The 24,075-nt window shown below is 39.8% G+C and overlaps 1 protein-coding gene, 3 long non-coding RNA genes and 2 other non-coding genes across 6 annotated transcripts; 3 read left to right on the top strand and 3 right to left on the bottom strand.

Moving 5' to 3' along the window:
* Nucleotides 1-82: 82 nt before the first annotated feature.
* On the top strand, nucleotides 83-2,886 carry LOC146548008 (uncharacterized). The gene has a single exon (XM_085263725.1). The coding sequence runs from the start codon at nucleotides 83-85 to the stop codon at nucleotides 2,417-2,419; it is 2,337 nt and encodes a 778-aa protein (XP_085119851.1). The 3' UTR covers nucleotides 2,420-2,886.
* A 1,606-nt stretch (nucleotides 2,887-4,492) lies between these two features.
* Nucleotides 4,493-4,611, bottom strand: LOC146548007 (5S ribosomal RNA). The gene has a single exon (XR_014891008.1). It is a non-coding gene; the product is annotated as a 5S ribosomal RNA (ribosomal RNA).
* A 356-nt stretch (nucleotides 4,612-4,967) lies between these two features.
* Nucleotides 4,968-5,086, top strand: LOC146548006 (5S ribosomal RNA). Its single transcript, XR_014891002.1, has one exon. It is a non-coding gene; the product is annotated as a 5S ribosomal RNA (ribosomal RNA).
* Nucleotides 5,087-8,294: 3,208 nt separating this feature from the next.
* LOC146548005 (uncharacterized) lies at nucleotides 8,295-12,705 on the bottom strand. The gene is made up of 3 exons (XR_014890620.1): nucleotides 12,417-12,705; nucleotides 12,068-12,180; nucleotides 8,295-9,178 (listed from the first exon to the last, which is right to left on the bottom strand). It is a non-coding gene; the product is annotated as an uncharacterized LOC146548005 (long non-coding RNA).
* LOC146548004 (uncharacterized) lies at nucleotides 11,120-16,218 on the top strand. The gene is made up of 3 exons (XR_014890615.1): nucleotides 11,120-11,238; nucleotides 15,484-15,541; nucleotides 15,736-16,218. It is a non-coding gene; the product is annotated as an uncharacterized LOC146548004 (long non-coding RNA).
* A 613-nt stretch (nucleotides 16,219-16,831) lies between these two features.
* On the bottom strand, nucleotides 16,832-18,363 carry LOC146548003 (uncharacterized). The gene is made up of 3 exons (XR_014890614.1): nucleotides 18,218-18,363; nucleotides 17,980-18,044; nucleotides 16,832-17,059 (listed from the first exon to the last, which is right to left on the bottom strand). It is a non-coding gene; the product is annotated as an uncharacterized LOC146548003 (long non-coding RNA).
* Nucleotides 18,364-24,075: the final 5,712 nt, after the last annotated feature.

The raw sequence follows: 24,075 nt of genomic DNA, 5'->3' as shown, positions 1-24,075 counted from the left end.
GAAGTTTTGAGAGCAATTTACGAGAGAAACCAAAACAAGTTCAGTTTTGTTTCTCACCAATTCACAGCGCAAACTTTACACCATGTCAGCCAACCCAGCCTTCGGCTCAGATGAGCTTGGAATATCTAAAGGGACCATTTTGGGAGATCACCACATGGTGGAGGCTTTCCTTGGAGAAGGAAGCTTTGGTGTTGTAACCAGATGTCGCGATACAAAAAACAACAAAACTGTTGCTGTTAAAGTCAACAAGAGCGACCCTGAAATTCTGCTCCAGGCAAAACTGGAAATTTTCATCCTGGAGCAGCTACGACGCTTGGATCCAGACAGGTGCAACATTGTCGAATGGAACGGCTATTTCCTCGATGGAGAGCGCATTTGCTTGAATTTCGAACTCCTCGACCAAAGCCTGTCAGACTACATAGGGGACCGGAATAACCGAGGTCTCCCAATGAGAGAAATCAGGCCAATTTTGCATCAGCTCGCAAATGCTCTATTCCACCTGGGTTCTGTGGGAATAGTGCATGCTGACCTCAAACCTGTCAACATCATGGTTGTGAACCGCAGTGAGTCTCAAGTCAGAGTCAAACTTATAGACTTTGGCATCGCATGTAACACCTCTGCAGTGATTCCTGGTGACTGTGTGGGGACAATTGGTTATTGTGCACCTGAGATTATGCTTGGCACTCCATATGATGAAGCAATTGACATGTGGTCTCTAGGGCTGGTAGCTGTGGAGCTTGCTACAGGGGTGCCTCTCTATCCTGGGGAAGACGATTATGACGTTTTGAAATTCATAATTGAAACCCAGGGTCAGCTACCAGATCATCTCCTAGAGTCTGGCTTGTACACTGACAGCTATTTCATCGAGGATAACCACAAGGAACAGCGCTGGACATTTAAGACCCCAGAACAATTTCAATACGAGACAGATTATCGATCCAAGGAAACTCGATCGATAAAACTTAAGTGTCTCGATGACCTCGAACAACTGCTGAAAGTTAGGCGAGGACCGGAAAATGGCCAAACATTATTTGTAAGGCTAATCAAAGAAATGTTGGCCTTGGATGCAAATCAGCGCATAACACCCTCGGAGGTTCTGAAGCATCCCTTTTTCCACCCTGGCCTCTCAAGGACAACCCCCTGCACTGACATGAATAGTACAGGGGGAGAACTCCTTGTGCTCTCTCAGCAGCCTTCAAGCTGGAAAAGTCATGGATCGCAAAAATTCAGCTGCAGTTTCCAAAACTCAGTTGAATTTCCTCAAAAAGGAGACATCAACACCTCAGCCAACCCATCTGCCTCTGAAGATGATCTTCAAATAACGGAAGGGACCATTTTAGGAGATCACCACGTGGTAGAGGCTTTCCTTGGAGAAGGAGGCTTTGGTTTGGTAACCAGATGTCGCGATACAAAAAACAACAAAACCGTTGCTATTAAAGTCAACAAGAGCGACCCTGAAATTCTGCTCCAGGCAAAACTGGAAATTTTCATCCTGGAGCAGCTACGACGCTTGGATCCAGACAGGTGCAACATTGTCGAATGGAACGGCTATTTCCTCGATGGAGAGCGCATTTGCTTGAATTTCGAACTGCTCGACCAAAGCCTGTGGGACTACATTGGGGACCGGAATAACCGAGGTCTCCCAATGAGAGAACTCAGGCCAATTTTGCATCAGCTTGCAAATGCTCTGTTCCACCTGGGTTCTGTGGGAATAGTGCATGCTGACCTCAAACCTGGAAACATCATGGTTGTGAACCACAGTGAGTCTCCCGTCAAAGTCAAACTCATAGACTTTGGCCTCGCATGTCCTGCTTCTGCAGTGATTCCTGGTGACCGTGTGGGGACAATTGGTTATTGTGCACCTGAGGTTGTGCTTGGCATTCCATACGACGAAGCAATCGACATGTGGTCTCTGGGGCTGGTAGCTGTGGAGCTTGCTACAGGGGTGCCTCTCTATCCTGGGGAAGACGATTATGATGTTTTAAAATTCATAATTGAAACCCAGGGTCAGCTACCAGATCATCTTCTAGAGTCTGGCTTGTACACTGACTGCTACTTCATCGAGGATAACTACAACAAACAGCGCTGGACATTTAAGACCCAAGAACAATTTCAATACGAGACACATTATAGATCTAAAGAAACTCGATATATAAAACTTAAGCGTCTCGATGACCTCGAACAACTGCTAAAGGTTAGGCGAGGACCAGAAAATGGCCAAACATTATTTGTAAGGCTAATCAAAGAAATGTTGGCCTTGGATGCAAATCAGCGCATAACACCCTTGGAGGTTCTGAAGCATCCCTTTTTCCACCCTGGCCTCTCAAGGAGAACCCCCTGCACTGACATGAATAGTACAGGGGGACAAAACCTTGTGCTCTCTCAGCAGCAATCATCGTTTGGGTGGCCAGAATTCTAGGGGAGCTAGAAATTCTTGTGGAAAAAAAGCCCAAAACAATAACATCAACAAAAACAACCAATGAATGTGGTCTTAAACTTGGGCACAATTTGGCTTGAAATCCATCAACTAATCTCTCAATATTCAAAGCGGAGCAGCAGACAACTTACCATCACATCAGTCCTTCAATCAGACCTACAACAAACGTCTTCCTTCTCTCACCCCAACCGGTCGCAGCAGATGGCCGCCCCGACCTGAGCCTGGTTCTGCCGGAGGTTTCTTCCTGTAAAAAGGGAGTTTTTCCTTCCCACTGTCGCCAAAGTGCTTGCTCATAGGGGGTCATATGATTGTTGGGTTCTCTGTATGTCTTATTGTAGGGTCTACCTTACAATAATACATACAGCCTTGAAGTGACTGGTGATGTGATTTGCTGCTGAATCAATTCGGAACTAATTGGAAATCTGGATATTAATTAAATAAACCTGCTTTGACCATCAATTAATTGTTGTTTGAAATTCTTTATAAATATATAAATATAGTGCCACTCTTCTACTGTTTAAATTGCAACTGTTTCAAACTGACTAATTTATTCATACACTTGAGCATAAACACACGCACAGTAAATGGCCTGTATTTGTACAGCGCTTTACTTAGTCCCCAAGGACCCCAAAGAGCTTTACACTACATTCAGTCATTCACACATTCACACACACATTCACACACTGGTAATGGCAGCTACATTGTAGCCACAGCTGCCCTGGGGCGCACTGACAGAACATTGCAGAACCTTCAGCACCTCGTATGAAAAATATTTGACTGTGTGTATGCTTTTAGCGCTGTTTGGATTTGAGAAAATCTAAAATAAATTGAAATTTGTCTTTAGAAGTTGTTTTATACATTTCAGTGCTATATTATGCATACAATAGGACATCTATTTAGATTTACATCTTCCACAGAAAAAACTGCACATTACTGAAACTTAGTATACTGGACTTTGTTGTTGTCCCACACAGGTTCAATTTCGAGTGGTAGATGGCTCAGTGCTCAGTCAACCAAGATTTTATGATAGTGGGCACAATGAGATAGATAAGCTGCTTGTAAACAGTACTTTTATGCTCTCTTTTTCCATTTGGATAAGAAAGAAAGAACCAGGAAACAAAGGCAAACAAATAATCTCTGCCTTTATCCCAGATTCACATTATAGGAACAACTGCTCAATGACCACTGTAGTCTTTGCTTACTGCACTTTTATCTACATCTATGCAAAGTGATCCACTACACCTACTTTTACAGTTAAATCGTTTTATGAGCACTCATGCCATTTTAATCTGAGTTTCTACTCAAATACAATCAGTAAAGAAAAACACAGTCTGTGATGTTTGTTTTGAAGGAAAAGGTATTCCCTGCAAATGTTTATCTGTGTGAGACTATTCAGAAAACAGTAATTTTCAGCTACTGTATAGCTCTGTGTAAATAATCATTCTGTACATTCGATAATCTTTAATCCTACAACTGTTTACAACTTGCATAGTTCACATTTCTGTATAGCTGTATATCCCAGATTCTGTAAAGTTATTTATTTCATATTCTGTATAGTTTTTCATATTTATATCCTGTTCATATCCTGTACATAGCTTGTACTCACTACAGCCTGTACATACTTATAGTTATAGAATATTCACAACATACTTCATACCGTGTACATTATAACATACCATAATAGACCCATTTCTGTAATATACTCACATATCTATATTATTGCTAATATATATTGTAATATATCTATATCACTAAAGCACTTCTGGATGGATGCAAACTGCATTTCGTTGCCCTGTACCTGTGCATGTGCAATGACAATAAAGTTGAATTCTATTCTATTCTATTTTGTTTTATAGGTGAGACACTTGGCCTCTTTTTTCCTTGTTCTACGTTTGTCTTTTGTCCGATTACTCTGGAACACAAGATGGAAAACTGATATTCTCATGTTAAAAATATAGAAAAAGGATTTTATCACCCATAAATGTTAACTTCTCATGCCTCTTAGCACAAGCAGGAGCAGAAGGGCCCTCTGCAGTTTGTGTGTGGAAGTGCAAAAGCTTACAGCACCTGGTATTCCCAGGCGGTCTCCCATCCAAGTACTGACCAGGCCCGACCCTGCTTAGCTTCCGAGATCAGACAAGATCGGGCGTGTTCAGGGTGGTATGGCCGTAAGCGAAAGCAAAGCTGTGAAAAAGACCTTTTATTGGTGGCAAATGTCTCACAGTTTGATCTATATTATTGTGCTAAACTTCATATGTTACAGCGACAACATGCAAACCTTCGTTATTAACTGCAGCTTCAAATTGAGCTGCAAAAATGCTTTTCCCGCAGTAACATCACGATAAGAAGACATGTTCGTTGATTACAGCACAGTGTTAAAGTGACAGAGAGCACACGGTGTGTTGGGTCGATTTGGAAGTCCAACATTTTTGTCGTTTGGACATTTTAACTTAAATATAGAAAACAAAAACGTAAGCGTGTATGTGTCATTACAGCATGTATAAAAACGCCGTTTCTGAGCTGACCTTTCGCTTGCGGCCATACCACCCTGAACGCGCCCGATCTCGTCTGATCTCGGAAGCTAAGCAGGGTCGGGCCTGGTCAGTACTTGGATGGGAGACCGCCTGGGAATACCAGGTGCTGTAAGCTTTTGCACTTCCACACACAAACTGCAGAGGGCGCTACTGTTTAGTAAGAAACTTCATGACCTCTCTTCTAATTTTTTGCTTGTGTACCGTTAAAAAATTAAAACAACAATCATCTCTGCAGCTTATTGGAGACACCTTTGTGATTCTGTTGTAGAGCAGAGCAGAGGCAGACATTTGATACACCCGGGGCTTAGCCCTAAAGGGTAGTATGCATCTGGGACTTGGGGGGGGGGGGTTAGAAATGACTGAAAGATTAATTGGCTCTGTTTTGAGTTCATATTCATATAGGGAAAAATATATCACATGTGCAGGACACCTTAAAGTAGTTTTTTAATTAAGCAGCAAGGCAGAACAAAGTCGGGGCTGTATCAAGACACAGGGCCTAAACCCCAATTCAACCAGACCCAGAACTGATCCGGAATTAAAACAGGACTACAACAGTTCAGAAGCAGGACTACTTAGGATTTAACCAAGACAGAACCAGAATCAGAGCTAGATGATAGTAGCACTAAAAATCATCATAGACCTGCACTACACTTATTTTTTAATTCTACCAAAGTCCACTATTTAGATTCAGAAAAGTTTAGATAATTATTTAACCTTGTTGTGCAAACAAGCCTGCAAAACTTAATAAATATAGAATTTGAAAAATAACAAACCTAAAAAGAAACACTAGGTACGAGATACATGAGGACCTATGATACGCTGATACTTTTGGTAAACAACCATTTGACTAACATGTGTGTCTCACCTGCTCTTGTTCATCTCTATTCTGTCCTCTCTCCCTCCCTCTTTGTGCTGACAATCAAACCAAACACCAACATCATCAAATATACAGTTGAAACCAGATATTTACAAACTCTTCAGATAAAAACAAAAACACTTTTTTAATTGTAACATCAAATCAGACTAAATGTTTATTTTTTATGTTGATAAATATAAAAAACATATTTGTTAACTTTAAGAGTAAAGAGAGAAACTATCTGTATTTCTTAATTGTAAATGGCACCAAATTGTATTCAAACTGAGCCACACTTATGGAGCTCCACAGTTCTTTTCCAGGTGTTTTGGTTGACATCTCTTGATGTTCCCATGTCAAAGAAACAGGCTCTGTGTTTTGCCTTATATGCATCCACAGGTGTGCCACCAACCTATCAGAAGCTTCTTCAGCTCAGAATGGAATCGTCTGGAGTTTTCTTATTAATTAACAATAAACTTAGTGTATATGTGCTCCTAAATTTGGTGAAAGTGATAAAAAAGAGACAGCTCTCTCTCTTTAACTAATTCAAAATATATTTCAATATTTATTTATGCAAAACAAAACAAGTTTACTCTAAATTGATGTTGTACAGTAAAAAAATGTTCTTGTGTTTTCCATAAAGTGTATGTAAATATCTGGTTTCAACTGTGAATGTACTGCTGTGTATTGAAATTCCTTTTGTTTTGCATAGAAATATACTGAACAACATACAAAGCATAATATATAAAATAACATCTACCAGAGTTTTTCTTTGAAAGAAGCTCCTTATGTCCAGTCTTGTATATCAGTGCATAACTGAAACCGATTTATTTAGCCGTGGAGGGAAACAACTGAAAATATGAAATAAACACACATGTAAGCTAAGACTCTCTAAAGAAACAGCATTGTTGTTGTTCGGCTTTTCATTTCACCTTTTGTTGATTCACTTGAAGAGCAAGTAACGTAATATGGGTCAAGTGATCAGTTTGATATCAATCTTTTGTGATGCACCGTCATATTTACATTATTTGTACAGTACGAATGATTTGCTTTGGAACCTGGTCAAACTTCAGTTCTCTGTCTGCCTCGCTGCGCTTCTCCAACAGCGCACTCGCAGGCAGCAGCTGCCCCGCCCCCTCGCTCAGTGCCTGAGCTGGGATCATACCAATATTAAGGGGAAAAGTTCACAGCAAATGTCTTTAGTGGCAGGAAGGATCGATTCTTCACCAATAGTGAATGACTTTTTAGCCTTAGCAATACGGTTAGCCACCAAGTATGATGCTCTCAGTGCACTTGTATTTGTTGTTGTGGAGGCCCTCAGTAATGGCTTCTGTCCCTGTTGTTCCTGCTTTTTTCTTTTAAACTAGTCCAAAGGCTTGTTTTTTAATGTCTCCAAGTGACGAAGCAGTTTTGAAGGCTTCATTGCCTCATTGGAGAGCTGGTCTCCACATATATTATGCAGAGCGGGCTTGGTGCATGGGAATCACTTGTTGCAATATATCCACTTGTTGTCTGTTAAATGCAGCTTTCTTTTTCTTAGTAGTTGTCATAGACTCTTCTTCTGTCTCCTCACTGGGCCTTTTTTCCTTTGCAAAGAAACCCTCCAAAGACATCTGTTTTTTACTAATTTTGCTAGTTTGTGGGTTTAATATTAACTAATGTATCTTGACATGCGTCAAGAGTCAGTCATAGACTAGTAACTAGTCATAGACTGAAGTAACTGAGAGAATTCAGTCTTTTTCCAAATAAAACACTGTTCAGAGTCGGATAATAAATAAAACGGAAATAATGTAAGTTATTTATTTTTTCTGTGCGGTACGAGCTTCAACTCTCTTGACCCGGTACCAAACGACTCAAGGCCTGGTACCGGTCCGTGGCCCGGGGGTTGGGGACCGCTGCTATAGACTACAGTGTACGCTCTACACCTACTTACTGGTTTTTGTTGCACCAGTCTGCATCTCCCAATTACTTTGTGTGTTTCGCTTACAGCTCCGCACCACCCAGGCGGCAAAAAATGTGCATGTTCTTTGTGATCTCGTAACCAATGCCCTCTGCCGTCAAAGTCGAGAATTAGTTAATGGGCATCATGTGACTAGTGGAAGCCAGATCCTTTTATTTAGCAAAATTGGGGTTATTAGTTAAATGTTATTGTTGAGGGGCACAGACAGCACATGTACACAGATTAAAAAATAGTAATGCCTCAAGAACAGGGCTCTTGGGACGTCCAAGAGGAAAGGGGCAAATGCTCAAGCCCCCTCCGTTATGGCAACGACGTTTACACTTTTGTCTTTTAGACATTTAGAAAAGTCTTAGAAATGAATCGCATGCCAAAATGAAAACAAAAAAATTGGATGACATTAAAAACAAAAGAAACAAGAGACAGGGCGCTGAATAAGAACTTGTCAGCTTGTGAGTCTTGTAACTGGTGATGCTCCAAATGTTAAAAAATAAATATATAAAAACCAACAAACACCAAAAAGTGACTTTTATTATATGCTTATTCTGTGATCAGATAAAAAATATTTTATTAGAAGCAAGCTGGATCTAAGAGATTATTTCTACACAGCATCCTACAGTCAGTACAATTAATATGTCGGTATTGGTGGGATGAATATAAAATTCCCTCATCAGAAGGAAATAATAGTTTTATGTTATTTCATGTAACATGTGAAGAAATAGAGGTTGATCACATGTTAAAAAATGTATATACTTATTGCTAAGACAGACTCAAATAAAAACGTATAATGAAGAAGATGTTTCCAGCGACGTTTAGTTAGAGCTGATGATAAATGTTGCTCTTTTGTTATCTCAGAAATGTATATTTGTGGGTACAGCAGTAGAGCGCATGGGGATTTTTCCTATAGTTGCATTATTGGATTCAAAGGTCATTTCATCACCATAATAGTGCACAGGTAACTTTCCTTCACATGTGACCACAACTATTCTGTTAGTGAGAAGTGTGCCTTTATACTGACACTTGGGTTTCCTGGCTCCATTGTTCTTTAGGTCACATCTAACAATGCGAAACTTTGCTACACTCTTTGTCGTGCCATTCGTCTGATCATATCTTCCTTGACCGTTACAAATGGCTTTGACCTGTTTGTAATCACTGAGGATGAATGTGTTAACATCCTTACATTTGTTTCGATCAGCATATATTTTCTTTTTTTTCATTTCTGTATCACATTTTTTCACGCTCATCTTGGCATCTACATGCTGTCGTCTAAACTTTTCATAATTTGTTTCATTCAGTCGCTTCTCAATTCGGTTGGGTTGAAGATTGGCTGGTTTTGAGAGTCCAGTAACAAAGGGCAGCACAAGCAGCAAACAGGTAAACATGATCCTCATTGTTTCCTGGAGAGAGAAAAACAGGAACATTTTCCAGATCAAGAATTTAATGCAACAAAAGCGTCATCACTGTAGTGGCAGAAGTAAGTATTTGATCCCCTGCTGAATTTGTAAATTTGTTCCCTTATGAAGAAATGAACAGTCTCTATTTTTTGTGGATGTTTTATTTTACTGGAGAGAGACAAGAACACCAACAGAAACAAAACACAATACATGATTTCTTTTCACTGATTTGCATATAATTGAGTGAAGTAAGTTTTTGATCCTCGACAACCCAACAAGAGTTCTGGTTCCCACAGACTGGATTACAGTCAATCAATCAGTCCATTACAGATACTCCCAATCTCAGTTTATTATGTGTATAAAGCACACCTGTCCACAGTACCAAATTCTTCCATTCCAACTCCATCTCCACCACCATGGGCAAGATTGAAGAAGTGTAAAAGGATTAGTTACTGAGGTCTACTCGGGCAAGGGACCTCAGGGACAAGAAAAGTCATGGTCAAGACCAAAGACCTCCTATCTTGCTCCATGTAATATCTTGGCTCATGGGGTGAGGATAATCATGAGAAAGGTGTTGGATCAGCCCAAAACTACAGGCCAGTCTTAAGTTTGCCAGTAAACATCTAAATGATTGAGAGAAGGTTTGGGGGGAAATGCTGTGGTCATTTGAAATCAAAAACTCTGTGGCATGAACTGAGCCCACTGTGTTTGGAGGAAGAGAAATGCTGAGTGTAACCCACAGAACACCATCCCCACTGTCAAGCACAGAAGTGGAAACATTATACTGTGGGGCGCCTCGCCACATTGAGGCGGCCAGTAGATGGAGCCATGTACTGCAAAATCTTGGACAAGAACCACTTTCTCTCAGGCAGAAGACTGAAGATGTGTCATCGATGGGTCTTCCAGCATGACAATGGCCTAAAACATACCACTGATGCATACTTTAGGTGTGGCTAAAGAAGAAGCACAAGGACATGGAGTGGGGCTAAGGCAGTCTCCAAACCTCAGTCCTGAAGAAAATCTGTGGAGGGAGCTGAAGCTTAAAGTTACCAAACAGCAGGAAAGAAATCTAAAGAATTTAGAGAGTTTGTGGAAGGAGGAGTGGAAAAAAATCCCTCCTGAGATGTGAGCAAACCCAGTGACCAACTACAAGAAACATATTACCGCAGTGCTGGCAATAAAGGTTTCTCCACCAAGTACTAAGTTGTGTTTGAAATCAAATACTTACTTCACTCAGTGACATATAAATCAATTCATTTATTTTAGCAAATACATTTTTTATTCAATTTTGGTTGATATTCTGTCTCATTACATCAAAATGAAAATACTTAAAAAAATTAGAGACTGATTATTTAATATAAGTGAACAAACTTACAAACTCAGCAGGGGATCAAATGATTATTTCCCCCCAGATAATAGCTTCTTTTTATGACCAGCTTTTTTCTTTTTTGTCTTTTTGAAAAGCTGCTGGCCAACAAAGTTTTATTCATAGATGTTTTTTGCATTAGATAAATTTGCAAACTGAACTCCACGCTTCCAGAACCTCTCAGTTTCTTTGGCAGAGTTTACGTTTCATTTTTAATGGCTTGTTGTTTTTTTTATTGACTTATATAGAAACCCACACAAGTTTAACTTTAAAAACAACTTATGTAACAAAAAAATGAACCAACTTAATGGATCAAGATAAATAAAAGGATAATTTCAGTGTTTTTCATCTATTCTTTATGGAGTTTTTCCAAAACATTTTCAAACGTTCAGATCTGTCTTTTATTTTCTTGTTTTAACATTATACATGGTGAACTAAAAACCCTGGAACATGGTTTGAAACATTGAAGGCAGCATGTTTCGCTTTTTGGCAGCTTTTATTTTGAAACTGCAACACTAAGCAGTACTTCTCCACACCTGTGGTGCACGCGCTGCGCAGACCCCGTCGGGCATGCGCGGCAGAGGAGGGGGCTGACTTGAGCAGAAAGCGCGGAGAGACAAGTCGAAAGGAAAAGACAGACGATCTCTGATAAAGCAAAGCAGACAGAAAGAATTTACCTGAGCTCTCTGCTGGACAGGTAATTACCGCAGTTTGGTTTAATATTTTGTTTTAAACAGTGTAACTACGAAGCGAACACAAATACAGGTGATATATTTTCATACAGTTATGTTCCAGTCGGGTTAATGTTTGTGTGTCCTCACCGTAAAGACTGCAGGTTATTGGAAAGTGCCTGAAAATATGTCTGCAAAGCACCCCTCAGTTGAAATATTAATTTTGGCTCGCTATCTACTCTAGAAAATAATTTGCGCGTCTACGTCGCCATTTACGGTTCAATGTGTGGCCGTAAGCAAGGAATTCCTGGTGCTTGAGGGTCATCTAGTAAACGCCAACCATCATTTAAAAATAACCGAAAACAGCTGTCGTTACTTTAATGTAGTCTTTTAAATCATTAAATGATAAAATAAAGAAAATCAAAATCAATATAACAGCTTCAAAAAATTCAACATCTAAACCAGTCAATTTTTTCTTCAGTAAATATTTTGAAACTTATCAGAGGCACTGGAGGACATGTTGAACAATAATATTGTGTACGTTTTTTAGAGTATTACTGGATATTTTTAAAACAGGCAATTTTAATCATTTACTTACATATGGTAGATATGGTAAACAAGTGAAAATGAACAACAAATTAAGTAATTTAAATAAATTTGATGATTTGTTAACTCTCAGTTGATGAGTTCATGAGGTGTATCTAAAGGCAACTTCTCTACTTGCATCCACACATTGAACCTTACAGAGGGAAACGGTCATTGCACTCAGTCATGACAACATTCTTGTTAAATGTAATTATTATATTAGAAAGTTATGAAACTTTTAAGCAAACTTTTCCAAATGAGGACACTTACCGTATTTTTTGCTTTACTGATCAGTGGTTGGTTGATTAACCTGCAGGAGTTCAGGCACGAGTCAGTCGTCTGGAACAGCAGGTGGTGAAGATGTCTTCAGTAAATGAAATGCTCTAAAGGGGAATTAAAATTGAACATTATTTGAACATAAATAAAAAAAGATAGGCCTCTGCCTGTGCATGCACATTTCTTATTCACGATATTCATGGTCACAGAACCCAGATGATGCATGTTTTAAAGCCCATATCTGGTTAGTGAATGTGAGTATAAGTGTGGCAGGAGATCGAGTTATTCAAAATAAGCCTGTTGTCTATAAAAGATTTTAAATATACAAATAAAAAGTTCTTACCAAACGAGGAGTCAAGATGAGCAGAGACCAGGTCTAGTGCAGCTCAGCTGTTAGTAAATTCTACCTGAGCAGGTTGGAGCTCATTTGTGTCACAGACAAGTAAAACTTTGGGGGCTTCAGCTTTTAAACATTTCAGCAGCCCCACCTTAAATTAACTAGCATCAGTGTCTACATCACCAGCCCACCAGTTAGCACTGCTCTGTTTGTGGTTCAGAACATGCTGCAAACATGATGTGAGGACCAGTGACCACAGCTGCAGATGCAGGTAGTCTCTCATAGCTCGCGTTACAACAATTGCAGCTATTTTTTTTTTCAATTCAATAAACCACATGTTTTAAAAATAAGTAAATAAAAAAATATTGACATTTGTGAAAAAAGTGCAGAAACTGCCTTTTGGCTTAGTTTTTGTTAAGGCAAGGCAATGCAAGGCAAGTTTATTTGTATAGCACAATTCAACAACAAGGTGATTCAAAGTGCTTTACAGAGACATTAGAAACAAGAACAAATAAAAAGCATTATTTAAAATTGATTAAAACAAGCAAATAAACTAACTAACTAATTAACAAACAAACAAAACAGTATATAAAATCAAAACAGATAAAATCAGAACAGTAGATAAAATCAGTAGTTAAATGTAAGTTTTGAAATTTAAGCTTAAAGTGTGGATTTGGTGCTTTATTCAAATGCAGCTGAGAACAGGTGAGTCTTCAACCTGGATTTAAATAAACTGAGTGTTTCAGCTGATCTGAGGCTTTCTGGGAGTTTGTTCCAGATATAAGGAACATAAAAGCTGAATGCAGCTTCTCCGGGTCTGGTTCTGACTCTGGGAACTGATAAAAGACCGGATCCAGATGACCTGAGGGATCTGGATGGTTCATACTGGGTCAGGAGGTCATTGATGTATTTTGGTCCTAAACCATTCAGAGCTTTATAGGCCAGCATCAGAACTTTAAAGTCTATCCTCTGACGGACAGGCAGCCAGTGTAAGGACCTCAGAGCTGGACTGATGTGGTCCACTTTTTTGGTCTTAGTGAGGACTCGAGCAGCAGAGTTCTGAATGAGCTGTAGTTGTCTGACTGATTTTTTTTAGGTAGACCTGTAAAGATGCTGTTACAGTAATCAAGCCTACTAAAGATGAATGCATGGACTAGTTTTTCCAGGTCCTGTTGAGACATCAGATCTTTTATCCTTGATATATTCTTGAGGTGATAGTAAGCTGACTTTGTTATTGTCTTAATGTGTTTTTCTAAGTTTAGGTCTGCATCCATCACTACACCCAAATTTCTCGCCTGGTTTGTGGTTTTTAGATGTATAGATTGAAGTTCTCTGGTGACCTGTAATCGTTTTTCTTTGGCGCCAAAGACTATTACCTCAGTTTTGTTTAGCTGGAGAAAATTGTGGCACAACCAGTCATTGATTTCCTCAATGCATTTACCAAGAGCCTGTACAGGGCCTCGGTCTCCTGGTGACATTGTGATATATATTTGTGTGTCATCTGCATAGCTGGGATAGTTTATTTTGTTGTTGTTTATAATCTGTGCCAGTGGGAGCATGTAGATGTTAAACAGAAGGGGTCCCAAGATGGAACCTTGGGGAACTCCACATGTGATACTTGTCTGCTCAGATGTGAAGTTACCTATTGATACAAAGTATTTCCTGTTTTCTACGTATGTTTTGAACCAGTTTAGTACAGTTCCTGAAAGACCTGTCCAGTTCTCCAGTTGTTTGAGTAATAGGTTGTGGTCAACTGTATCAAATGCTGCACTGAGATCCAGTAAAACTAGGACTGACATTTTTCCACTGTCTGTATTCAGACATATGTCATTAAACACTTTGGTCAGAGCGGTTTCAGTGCTGTGGTTCTGTCTAAAACCTGACTGGAAGGCATCGTAGCAATTATTCTGTTTTAAGAAGTAACTGAGCTGTTGAGAAACTGCTTTTTCAATGATCTTACTTAAAAACGGGAGATTTGAGATCGGCCTGTAGTTGTTCATTTGTGTCTTGTCAAGATTGTCCTTTTTCAGTATAGGTTTGATTACAGCAGTTTTTAGTGATTCTGGAAACACACCTGATAATAAAGAAAAGTTGACGATCTGTAACAGGTCTGACTCTAAAGTCTTTGAGACCTTTTTGAAAAAACTTGTTGGCAGGACATCTAAACAGCAGGAGGAGGAGTTCAGTTTACCTAAGATGTCCTCCAGGTCTTTGCTGTTAATAGGTTGAAACTGTTTCATGGTGTTTAAACAGTTTTTTGGTGGACACAGTACATATCCTGGATCTGCTGTTGATGTACCAATTGCTTGTCTAATTTTTTGGATTTTTTCAGTGAAGAATTTGGCAAAGTCATTGCAGGCCATGGTCGAATGAAGTTCAGCTGCCACTGACACAGGAGGGTTTGTTAGCCTGTCAACTGTAGAAAATAAGACCCGAGCATTATGGCTGTTTTTAGTGATGATGTCAGAGAAGTAGGACCTCCTTGCATTCCTCAGTTGTAAATTATAATTGTGAAGTTTCTCTTTATAAATGTCATAATGAACCTGGAGGTTTGTTTTTCTCCATCTGCGCTCAGCTTTCCTACACTCTCTTTTTTCTTTTTTCACCAGTGTGGAGTTTCTCCATGGAGACTTTTTCCTTCCAGAGATAACCTTCACCTTAATGGGAGCAATAGTGTCCATTACATTTAACATGTTAGCATTGAAGCTATTGACGAGCTCATTGACTGAACCTTTGGACAGGTCAGGTGTTAATGGGAAGACCTGGTTAAAAATTGCACTACTGTGTTCAGTTATACACCGTTTTGTGATAACTGTTGTTGATATATTTGTGTGGGCTGAGATTTTACTTTCAAAGAAAACACAGTAATGATCAGACAGGCCCACATCAGACACAGTAACCTTTGAAATGCTCAGGCCTTAAGTAAATAATGGCACGGTGTAATATATCACGTGTTGTTATTCCCCTGATGTTGTATACACCTAATTTTAAAGTGGGCACTAAGACTCTATTGTAGAGTCTGACAGCAGCTGGAAAGATATCTGAAATTTCTCCTCGCACACTGTTGTTGCAGCAGCGTGTCACTGTAGGAGCTGCTCAGTGCTGCTAGGATGACCTGCATGTGGTGGGAGGTGGGTTTTTGTTTTATTTTTAATATCCTGTCCTATCTGCCAGCTTTTGCAATCAGAATTGTGACCTGAATGCATTGTGGTGCAGAACACATTTTGCTTTTGCAAGATCAGCTACTTAGAATCTCTATAGGCTCCTCTTGTTCATGTGACTATGTTATCTGTTTATTTATTCATTTCTATTTGTGTTATTTCAGTTATTACACTGGTATAGTATGACTATGTCACCTGCAGCCTCCAGCAGTACCAGTTACCTGAGACCACACATCTCAGCGACGTGTGCGTGCCCATCCCAGCAGGGGAAAGAGGGAAGCCCCAGCTGTCCCAGCAGAACACACCATAAAAGATGATTGATGTCACCCCAGAGTCATAGACGGTCTTCAGAAACTCCAAAACAATTGAATCTAGGCTTCTAGGTGTCCATCAGGTGTGATGTCAGAGCCACCAGCCTGCAGCTGTTGTTCATTTACATCTGCCTAATTTATCATTTATCCTCAGCACAATTTTCAGTTCCCTTGCCTGAAACTGGACAACATGTAAAGTCTAAATTCAAACAAAGGTTGGGGAAACCTGCACTGAGCCGAGACAGAAGAAGTCTGAAGTCGAACTCGGATGAGTGACAGAGCGTTCCTGCTACTGAAAACTCTACGCCCAGATGAACAAAATGAACTTTTCGGGACAGGTCCCCAGATGTTTTCTCTTCTCAGAATCCGCTTCACAGATCGTATCTCTTTTATCTGACATACAGTCATGTGGAAAAGAGTGTTTTCATGGGAATCTATAGAGTACTCTGAAAAACTAAGCACTGTACATGAGTGAGTAGCTTGCAGAGCCACCTTTTAGCAGCAGTAGCGTCACCAAATTGTTTCTATATGACTCTTAGTCTCCATTCGCCTGACGTTTCTTTACATCGTTTTGTCAGTTCATTGAGGTTTGTGGTATTGTTTATGTAAAGCCCTCTTAATTTCCCAGCACTGTTTTTCAGGTTGAGGTGTGGACTGTGACCTGGTCATTGCAACACCTTGATTCTGTTGTAGCTCTGCTGATGTGCTTGGGATCTTTGTCCTGCTGCATTACCAAAACTCAGTTTTGACTGTAGACTACTTGGTATACAAGGGACTTCATGGAAAACTCAATGACTGCAAGGGCCCAGGTTCTGTAGCTGCAAGACAAGCTCAAATCATCACCCCTTCACCACCATGCTATATATATATATATATAGATAGATAGATAGATAGATAGATAGATAGATAGATAGATATATATATACAAAAAACTTGAATCTAATAAAATAAGTTAAATGTCACCGTTATTATTGTCCAGCCGGAAACAGGCCAGGGGTGTCCAAATTCAGAGTCTGCGTCCACCTGAGGACCCGGCCTTCGTGGTCTAAGTGGGCTGGGTCCTCCAAAAGCCGGGCAGACCGGAAATGAGCAACTGTGAAATTGGACGGTCTAGCCTTCAGAATTACGTCACGAGGTCTCTCGGTGGAGTGAAACTCAGGTGTCTGCTCCTTGCTATCTAAAATATAACCGGACGCTGGCGTAAATTTTTGACCATCTCACACTTCTGTTTAATCAGTTTTCTGTTTGACGTTTATTCAGCTGTGTGAAAACCCCGGAGGAATCCTCCCGAGGGATTAATAAAGTTTTATTTAATCTCATCTAATCTAATAACTTTAATCTCAGCCAAACCGATTTACTCACGAACAAATAAAACCCAATAACAAAAACATGTTTCAGTTATTTAAGTGACTTATATATCATGTTTAACCTGAGTAGCGAAAGACCGCGGGGGTTTGAAAACGATGTTCCAGGAGTTTGCTGTTCTCCCCGGCTCAGATATTTGAAGTTTACACAGCTATATTGTCGCCTGAAAATATGTTAAAAGTTTATTTTGTGACCCAGAAAGAGTAATAAGAGTAAAATTAAAACTAAGTAGCTGCAGTAGTAGTATCCATTGTTGGAAACTGGAATTGGCTGGGCCAATCTGGGATATGGTTTTTCAATTTTGTTGTCCGGGTGGAAAATCGGGAGAAATTGGGGAGAATGGTGGCTCCGGGAGACTTTTGGTAGCGGCACTGAAATTCGGAATTCTCCCGGAAAAATCGGGAGGGTTGGCATGTATGCATGTGAATCAACATTGCAGTTATTGTTGACAGCAGGCCTAAAATTTTATGATATTGGATCATGAAACTGTCCTCAGATATTAAATGTAAATGATTTGTTGCTGCCACAGGATTAGTCTTTCCTGCTTTGGTTTTGATGGAGCTGATGGTCTGTAGGAACAATGATATTCTCCTCAGAGAGGTGCAGTATAAAACAGGACTTTCCTGCATTAAAAGACATCCAGCGTAGTGTTCTTACTCTACCTAAATGGATCTGTTACATTAGTAATATATGGGAGTTGTATTTAAGTCCTTTCCACATGAGGACACTTACCTTATTTTGTGCTTTACTGATGAGTGGTTGGTTAATCTGCAGTGGTTGAGGTATGTGTCGGTCGTCTGGAAGAGAAGGTGAGAAGACGTCTTTAATGAATGTAATGCTCTGAAGGTGTCAGTGATTACTGTGAATTCATAGTAAAACTGGATTTCAATGAAAAGTTTATTTAAATTTGAGCATAAATCCATAAATTTGGTGTGTATAAATATACATAATATAAATAAAACATTCTTACCAATTGAGGAGTGAAGACTCGATGAGCAGAGATCACGTCTGGTGCAGCTCAGACACGCAGTTCTGTCACAGAAGCAGAAGAACTGACACTTGGCTCTGGAGGCTTCAGTTTTTATACATTTTAAGTAGCTCCAAAAATAATCAAGACCTACGTCACTAGTGCACCAATTGTAACACACTTCTCTTTTTGTGGTTCAGAAAAACATTGCAAATGTGAGGAGAAATGACCACAATAGCATGCAGATGTGCTTTGTTATTCACAGCTGAGTCCTGCAAGCAGTTCCTGTGGCCAAACTATTGACAATGTCTTTAAATTATTTTTCTTTACATAAATAAACTGAGTGCACCTAAGAATTGCAGGCAATTGCTTTTCAGATTTACATTTCAAATAAGGATCCAAATGCAGACACAACAGAGAAAAGGGAAGAAAAAGGTATTTAATTAAAACAAAAGTCAAGGCTCAACACAGGCAGGAGAAAAACTAAATATTCCAAAATTAAATAAGGACATGAAAAACACACAATGGACTGGAGATACAACTTCATATGGCATAAATTTCTTATTGAAAACTAATTTTAAAAGACTCCTAAAATGTAAAATAAAGACACTAAAATCATCAAATAAGAACCTCCAGCAGGTTAAGTCTCAAACACAACTGAAGATGAACACACCAGACCCCCAGGGGCTCTTACTGTTACAGTCCACCCTTTTTGTTCAGTTCAGGAAATCCTGTATTATCCAGTTCTGTATTTCATAGCATTACCAGGCCACTTTCCCTGTAAGAATCCATTATCTCTCTTTACTCCCAGCCAGTTGTCTGTCAGAGGAGCACAGGTGCCATCTCTTACACTTTGTAAGTGATAGTTGGACACAAAAGAAACCTTTGATAATAACCAAACATAATATCTGTGTACTAATAAGCAAACACAATGATCTTTCTTTTACTTTTTACACATGAACACAAACCTGACGAAACAAAGCAAAGATGAAAACCAGCCCAAAGTGACTTTAAAGCGATTGCCACAGTGATTCTACCATAGAAACCTGTACAGGTAGAAACAGAAGCTGCAGTCTGACTGCCCATAACTGTCTTTCCTTAGGGATTATTAAACTATTCTGATTCTGACTGATTGTTACCTGTTGAGGGTCAGGGTCTGGCTGGTTGGTCGGAGTCAGCATGCACTCAGCTGTATCATCACTCTTCTTTGTTAGCTCTTTACGTTAGCATGTTGTCTGTGCTGTTGGTTTGATTTTGTTTTGTCTGTCTGCCTGACATGCAGATTACCGAAGATCATTTCTTAAGCAACAATTAACAACATCATTGTAACAGTAACGTAATTAGCAAATTTAATACAGGATTGAGTTAGATTACTGCATTATTAAAAAATGTAATGAGATTACAGTAACAGTTTGTAACACATTCCTTGTGCTCAGAACATCTTTAACATGAGTTTTCAGGGGACAAAGACACAAACAAAACAAACATATGACACACAAATAGTCAGGTCTGTTTTTTACAGATGCAGAGCAACACTAACATCTGCATTCACTTCTACTCAGTGAGCAATACACATATTATTAAAGTTATATGAAATTATGAACTTCTTTACCTTTTGTGACACTAATTCTGTCAGAAAACAGTGGAACAGTTAGATCAACAATTTAATTCTGAAATCCTAATCTTTGAAAAGCAACACTGTTAAATCATTGAAAAGATTTAATTGTGCATGTCAATACAAATGTGACCTAGGGGTTTGACTGTCTGGTTATAGCTACATGGGTTTCTTTTAGCTTGCAGGTCTTTCACAGAAGAACAAAAAACACCCCTGAAGGCTCAAGATTTCTGATGGTCAGTGCAACCTCACACACTAAGTTCGTCTTACCATCAGATTTCAAACAATTGAAACACAGTAAGTTATTGTTTTGTATGTGTCACGATGATAGATTCATTTACGGGTATCACAATGCTCATATCTGAAAGTAAACTGTGATATATATGTTGCACACTTGGACAAATGACACTTCCAGGCATGCATGAGTTCAGAATCGTTCTCTTTACTTGCTCATTTGCAACTGCAAATACAAAACACAAGCACTTCAGTTCAGCGTAGCTGCACTCTGCAGGCTATCTGTGCAGTAGAACACACAGGACCCCAAAGCTGCCCGATTCAGTGCCTGCGTGAGCGCCACCCGTGGGAATCATCATTGATCAGAATATCCTAGCTGGATTGCCAGTTATCATAGTATGTGTCAGAAATAGTAATAAAGAACTGAACGCATAACATAACAATGATAAGAATGCATGAAATTATGGAGAGGGGGGGTGGGGGGGGGGAGGGGCAATATCTATTACAATACTTCCATTACATGAGTCCCACACTCTCCCCTCCAAAAATGAATGTCATCCTGACATTAGAGATTTCCCAGAATACACGTCTTCAACAGAAGGTTACAGCAGTAGCTTCACTGGGAGTCAGCCTCTAAAGATACTTTCTGTCCGGTAACCCTCTCCTGTCTGATCATTTCCTGATAACATTTACTTTTACAATAATTGATTACACAGCGGTGAAGAGTAGACTTTATCAAAGTAGATGTCTTTCTGAAAGCACTGTAACTAAGTTTAAGAATATAATCCACCCACTGTTATCATCTCCAATGCCCTGTACCAACACAGAGCAAAGCAGCTATCTGAACGCTACCCCAACAGAGGTCGATTATCTTGTTAATAATTTCACCTCCTCACTACGTACGACTCTGGATACTGTAGCTCCTGTGAAAACTAAGGCCTCAAATCAGAAGTACCTGACTCCGTGGTATAATTCTGAAACACGTACCCTAAAGCAGATGACTCGTAATCTGGAGAGGAAATGGCGTGTCACAAATCTAGAGGATCATCATTTAGCCTGGAGAAATAGTTTGCTGCTTTATAAGAAAGCCCTCCGCAAAGCCAGAACATCTTACTATTCATCACTGATTGAAGAAAATAAGAACAACCCTAGGTTTCTCTTCAGCACTGTAGCCAGGCTGACAAAAAGTCAGAGCTCTTTTGAGCCAACCATCCCTTTAACGTTAACTAGTAATGACTTCATGAACTTCTTCACAAATAAAATTTTTATCATTAGAGAAAAAATTACCAATAATCATCCCACAGATGTAATATTATCTACAGCTACTCTTAGTACCATTGATATTAAGTTAGACTCTTTTTCTCCAATTGATCTTTCTGAGTTAACTTCAATAATTACTTCCTCCAAACCATCAACGTGTCTTTTAGACCCCATTCCTACAAAATTGCTCAAAGAAGTCCTGCCATTAATTAATTCTTCGATCTTAAATATGATCAACCTATCTCTAATAATCGGCTATGTACCACAGGCCTTCAAGCTGGCTGTAGTTAAACCTTTACTCAAAAAGCCATCTCTAGACCCAGCAGTCTTAGCTAATTATAGGCCAATCTCCAACCTTCCTTTCATATCAAAAATCCTTGAAAGAGTAGTTGTCAAACAGCTAACAGATCATCTGCAGAGGAATGGTTTATTTGAAGAGTTTCAGTCAGGTTTCAGAGCTCAGCACAGCACAGAAACAGCTTTAGTGAAGGTTACAAATGATCTTCTTATGGCCTCTGACAGTGGACTCATCTCTGTGCTTGTCCTGCTAGACCTCAGTGCAGCGTTCGATACTGTTGATCATAATATCCTATTAGAGCGATTAGAACATGCTGTAGGTATTACAAGTACTGCACTGCAGTGGTTTGTATCATATCTATCTAATAGACTCCAATTCGTGCATGTAAATGGAGAGTCCTCTTCACACACTGAGGTTAATTATGGAGTTCCACAGGGTTCAGTGCTAGGACCAATTCTGTTTACATTATACATGCTTCCCTTAGGCAGTATCATTAGAAGACATAGCATACATTTTCACTGCTATGCAGATGACACCCAGCTCTATCTGTCCATGAAGCCAGATAACACACACCAATTAGTTAAACTGCAGGAATGTCTTAAAGACATAAAGACCTGGATGGCCGCTAACTTTCTGCTTCTTAATTCAGATAAAACTGAGGTTATTGTACTCGGCCCTGAAAATCTTAGAAATATGGTATCTAATCAGATTCTTACTCTGGATGGCATTACCTTGGCCTCCAGTAACGCGGTGAGGAACCTTGGAGTCATTTTTGACCAGGACATGTCCTTCAACGCACATATTAAACAAATATGTAAGACTGCTTTCTTCCATTTGCGCAACATCTCTAAAATTAGAAATATCCTGTCTCAGAGTGACGCTGAAAAACTAGTTTATGCATTTATTACTTCCAGGCTGGACTACTGTAATTCATTATTATCAGGATGTCCAAAAAACTCACTGAAAAGCCTTCAGCTAATCCAAAATGCTGCAGCAAGAGTCCTGACAGGGACTAGAAAGAGAGAGCATATTTCTCCTGTTTTGGCTTCCCTTCATTGGCTTCCTGTTAAATCCAGAATTGAATTCAAAATCCTGCTCCTCACATACAAGGTCTTAAATAATCAGGCCCCATCTTATCTTAATGACCTTGTAGTACCATATCACCCTATTAGAGCGCTCCGCTCTCGCTCTGCAGGCCTACTTGTTGTTCCTAGAGTATTTAAAAGTAGAATGGGAGGGAGAGCCTTCAGTTTTCAGGCCCCTCTTCTGTGGAACCAGCTTCCAGTTTGGATTCGGGAGACAGACACTATCTCTACTTTTAAGATTAGGCTTAAAACTTTCCTTTTTTCTAAAGCATATAGTTAGGGCTGGACCAGGTGACCCTGAATCCTCCCTTTGTTATGCTGCAATAGATGTAGGCTGCCGGGGGATTCCCATGATGCATTGAGTTTTTCCTTTCCAGTCACCTTTCTCACTCACTATGTATTAATAGACCTCTCTTCATTGAATCATATCTGTTATTAACCTCTGTCTCTCTTCCACAGCATGTCTTTATCCTGTCTTCCTTCTCTCACCCCAACCGGTCGCAGCAGATGGCCGCCCCTCCCTGAGCCTGGTTCTGCCGGAGGTTTCTTCCTGTTAAAAGGGAGTTTTTCCTTCCCACTGTCGCCAAAGTGCTTGCTCATAGGGGGTCATATGATTGTTGGGTTTTTCTCTGTATCTATGAAGCGCCTTGAGGCGACTTTTGTTGTGATTTGGCGCTATATAAATAAAATTGAATTGAAAAAAATTGAATTGGCATGACATACATCTCCCCCTTCATGTCATGTACCAGCAACAGACACTACTGGCCAGGCAATGTCTGTAAAGTCTCTCCGCCTCTCAGCCGTGCTCTGTATCAGACTGAAGGTGTAGACCTATCACTCTACCATGTAACCTTTTACACAGACACACATTTACTGCTGTATATCTCACATACAAGCCAGTATCTCTCTTTGTGTAGCTAGTCTGGTTCTGGTACTCCCTGTTTAACTCATGTGTACTATTAAACTAATACATGCAGTTGTTGCTCTGTCAAATTTGCTCTTTTTAACATTTGCTACTGTGAACACTTCCCTTTCTGTTTAAACTGTCACCACAGTAAACTCAACATGTGACAATGAACTTAGTTTTTTTTTTCTTAGCTGTGGACATCATTTGTGTCTGTTTATGACTGATGGCTGACCTAAGGTGTCATATGTGAGTGTCTTGGGTGGATTTCTGCATCGAAAAGGATACTTTCTTATGGGAGCTGGCTGTGAGTTGGCCTCTCCCTTGTCTTCCTCATCAGATGACGACACCTGTTCTTGATTTCTTCTGTTCTCCTCCCCAGACAGCTCACTTCGCCCTGCCTCCTCCTCTGCACTTGACTCCAGTCCACCTTTTCCACCCTCGTCTAGGCACTCGCTGCTGACA

Source organism: Mchenga conophoros, linkage group LG23, assembly GCF_057382185.1.
Source record: "Mchenga conophoros isolate Kocher_MC1m ecotype Shallow Benthic linkage group LG23, M_conophoros_male_GT1.1, whole genome shotgun sequence".
NCBI lineage: Eukaryota > Metazoa > Chordata > Actinopteri > Cichliformes > Cichlidae > Mchenga > Mchenga conophoros.
The sequence above is the reverse complement of the archived record's forward strand: the minus strand, read 5'-3'. Positions and strand labels throughout refer to the sequence as shown.

What these genes read in the sequence shown, in the direction of transcription:
- LOC146548008 (XM_085263725.1), top strand. Translation starts at nt 83, where the DNA reads ATGTCAGCCAACCCAGCCTTCGGCTCAGATGAGCTTGGAATATCTAAA.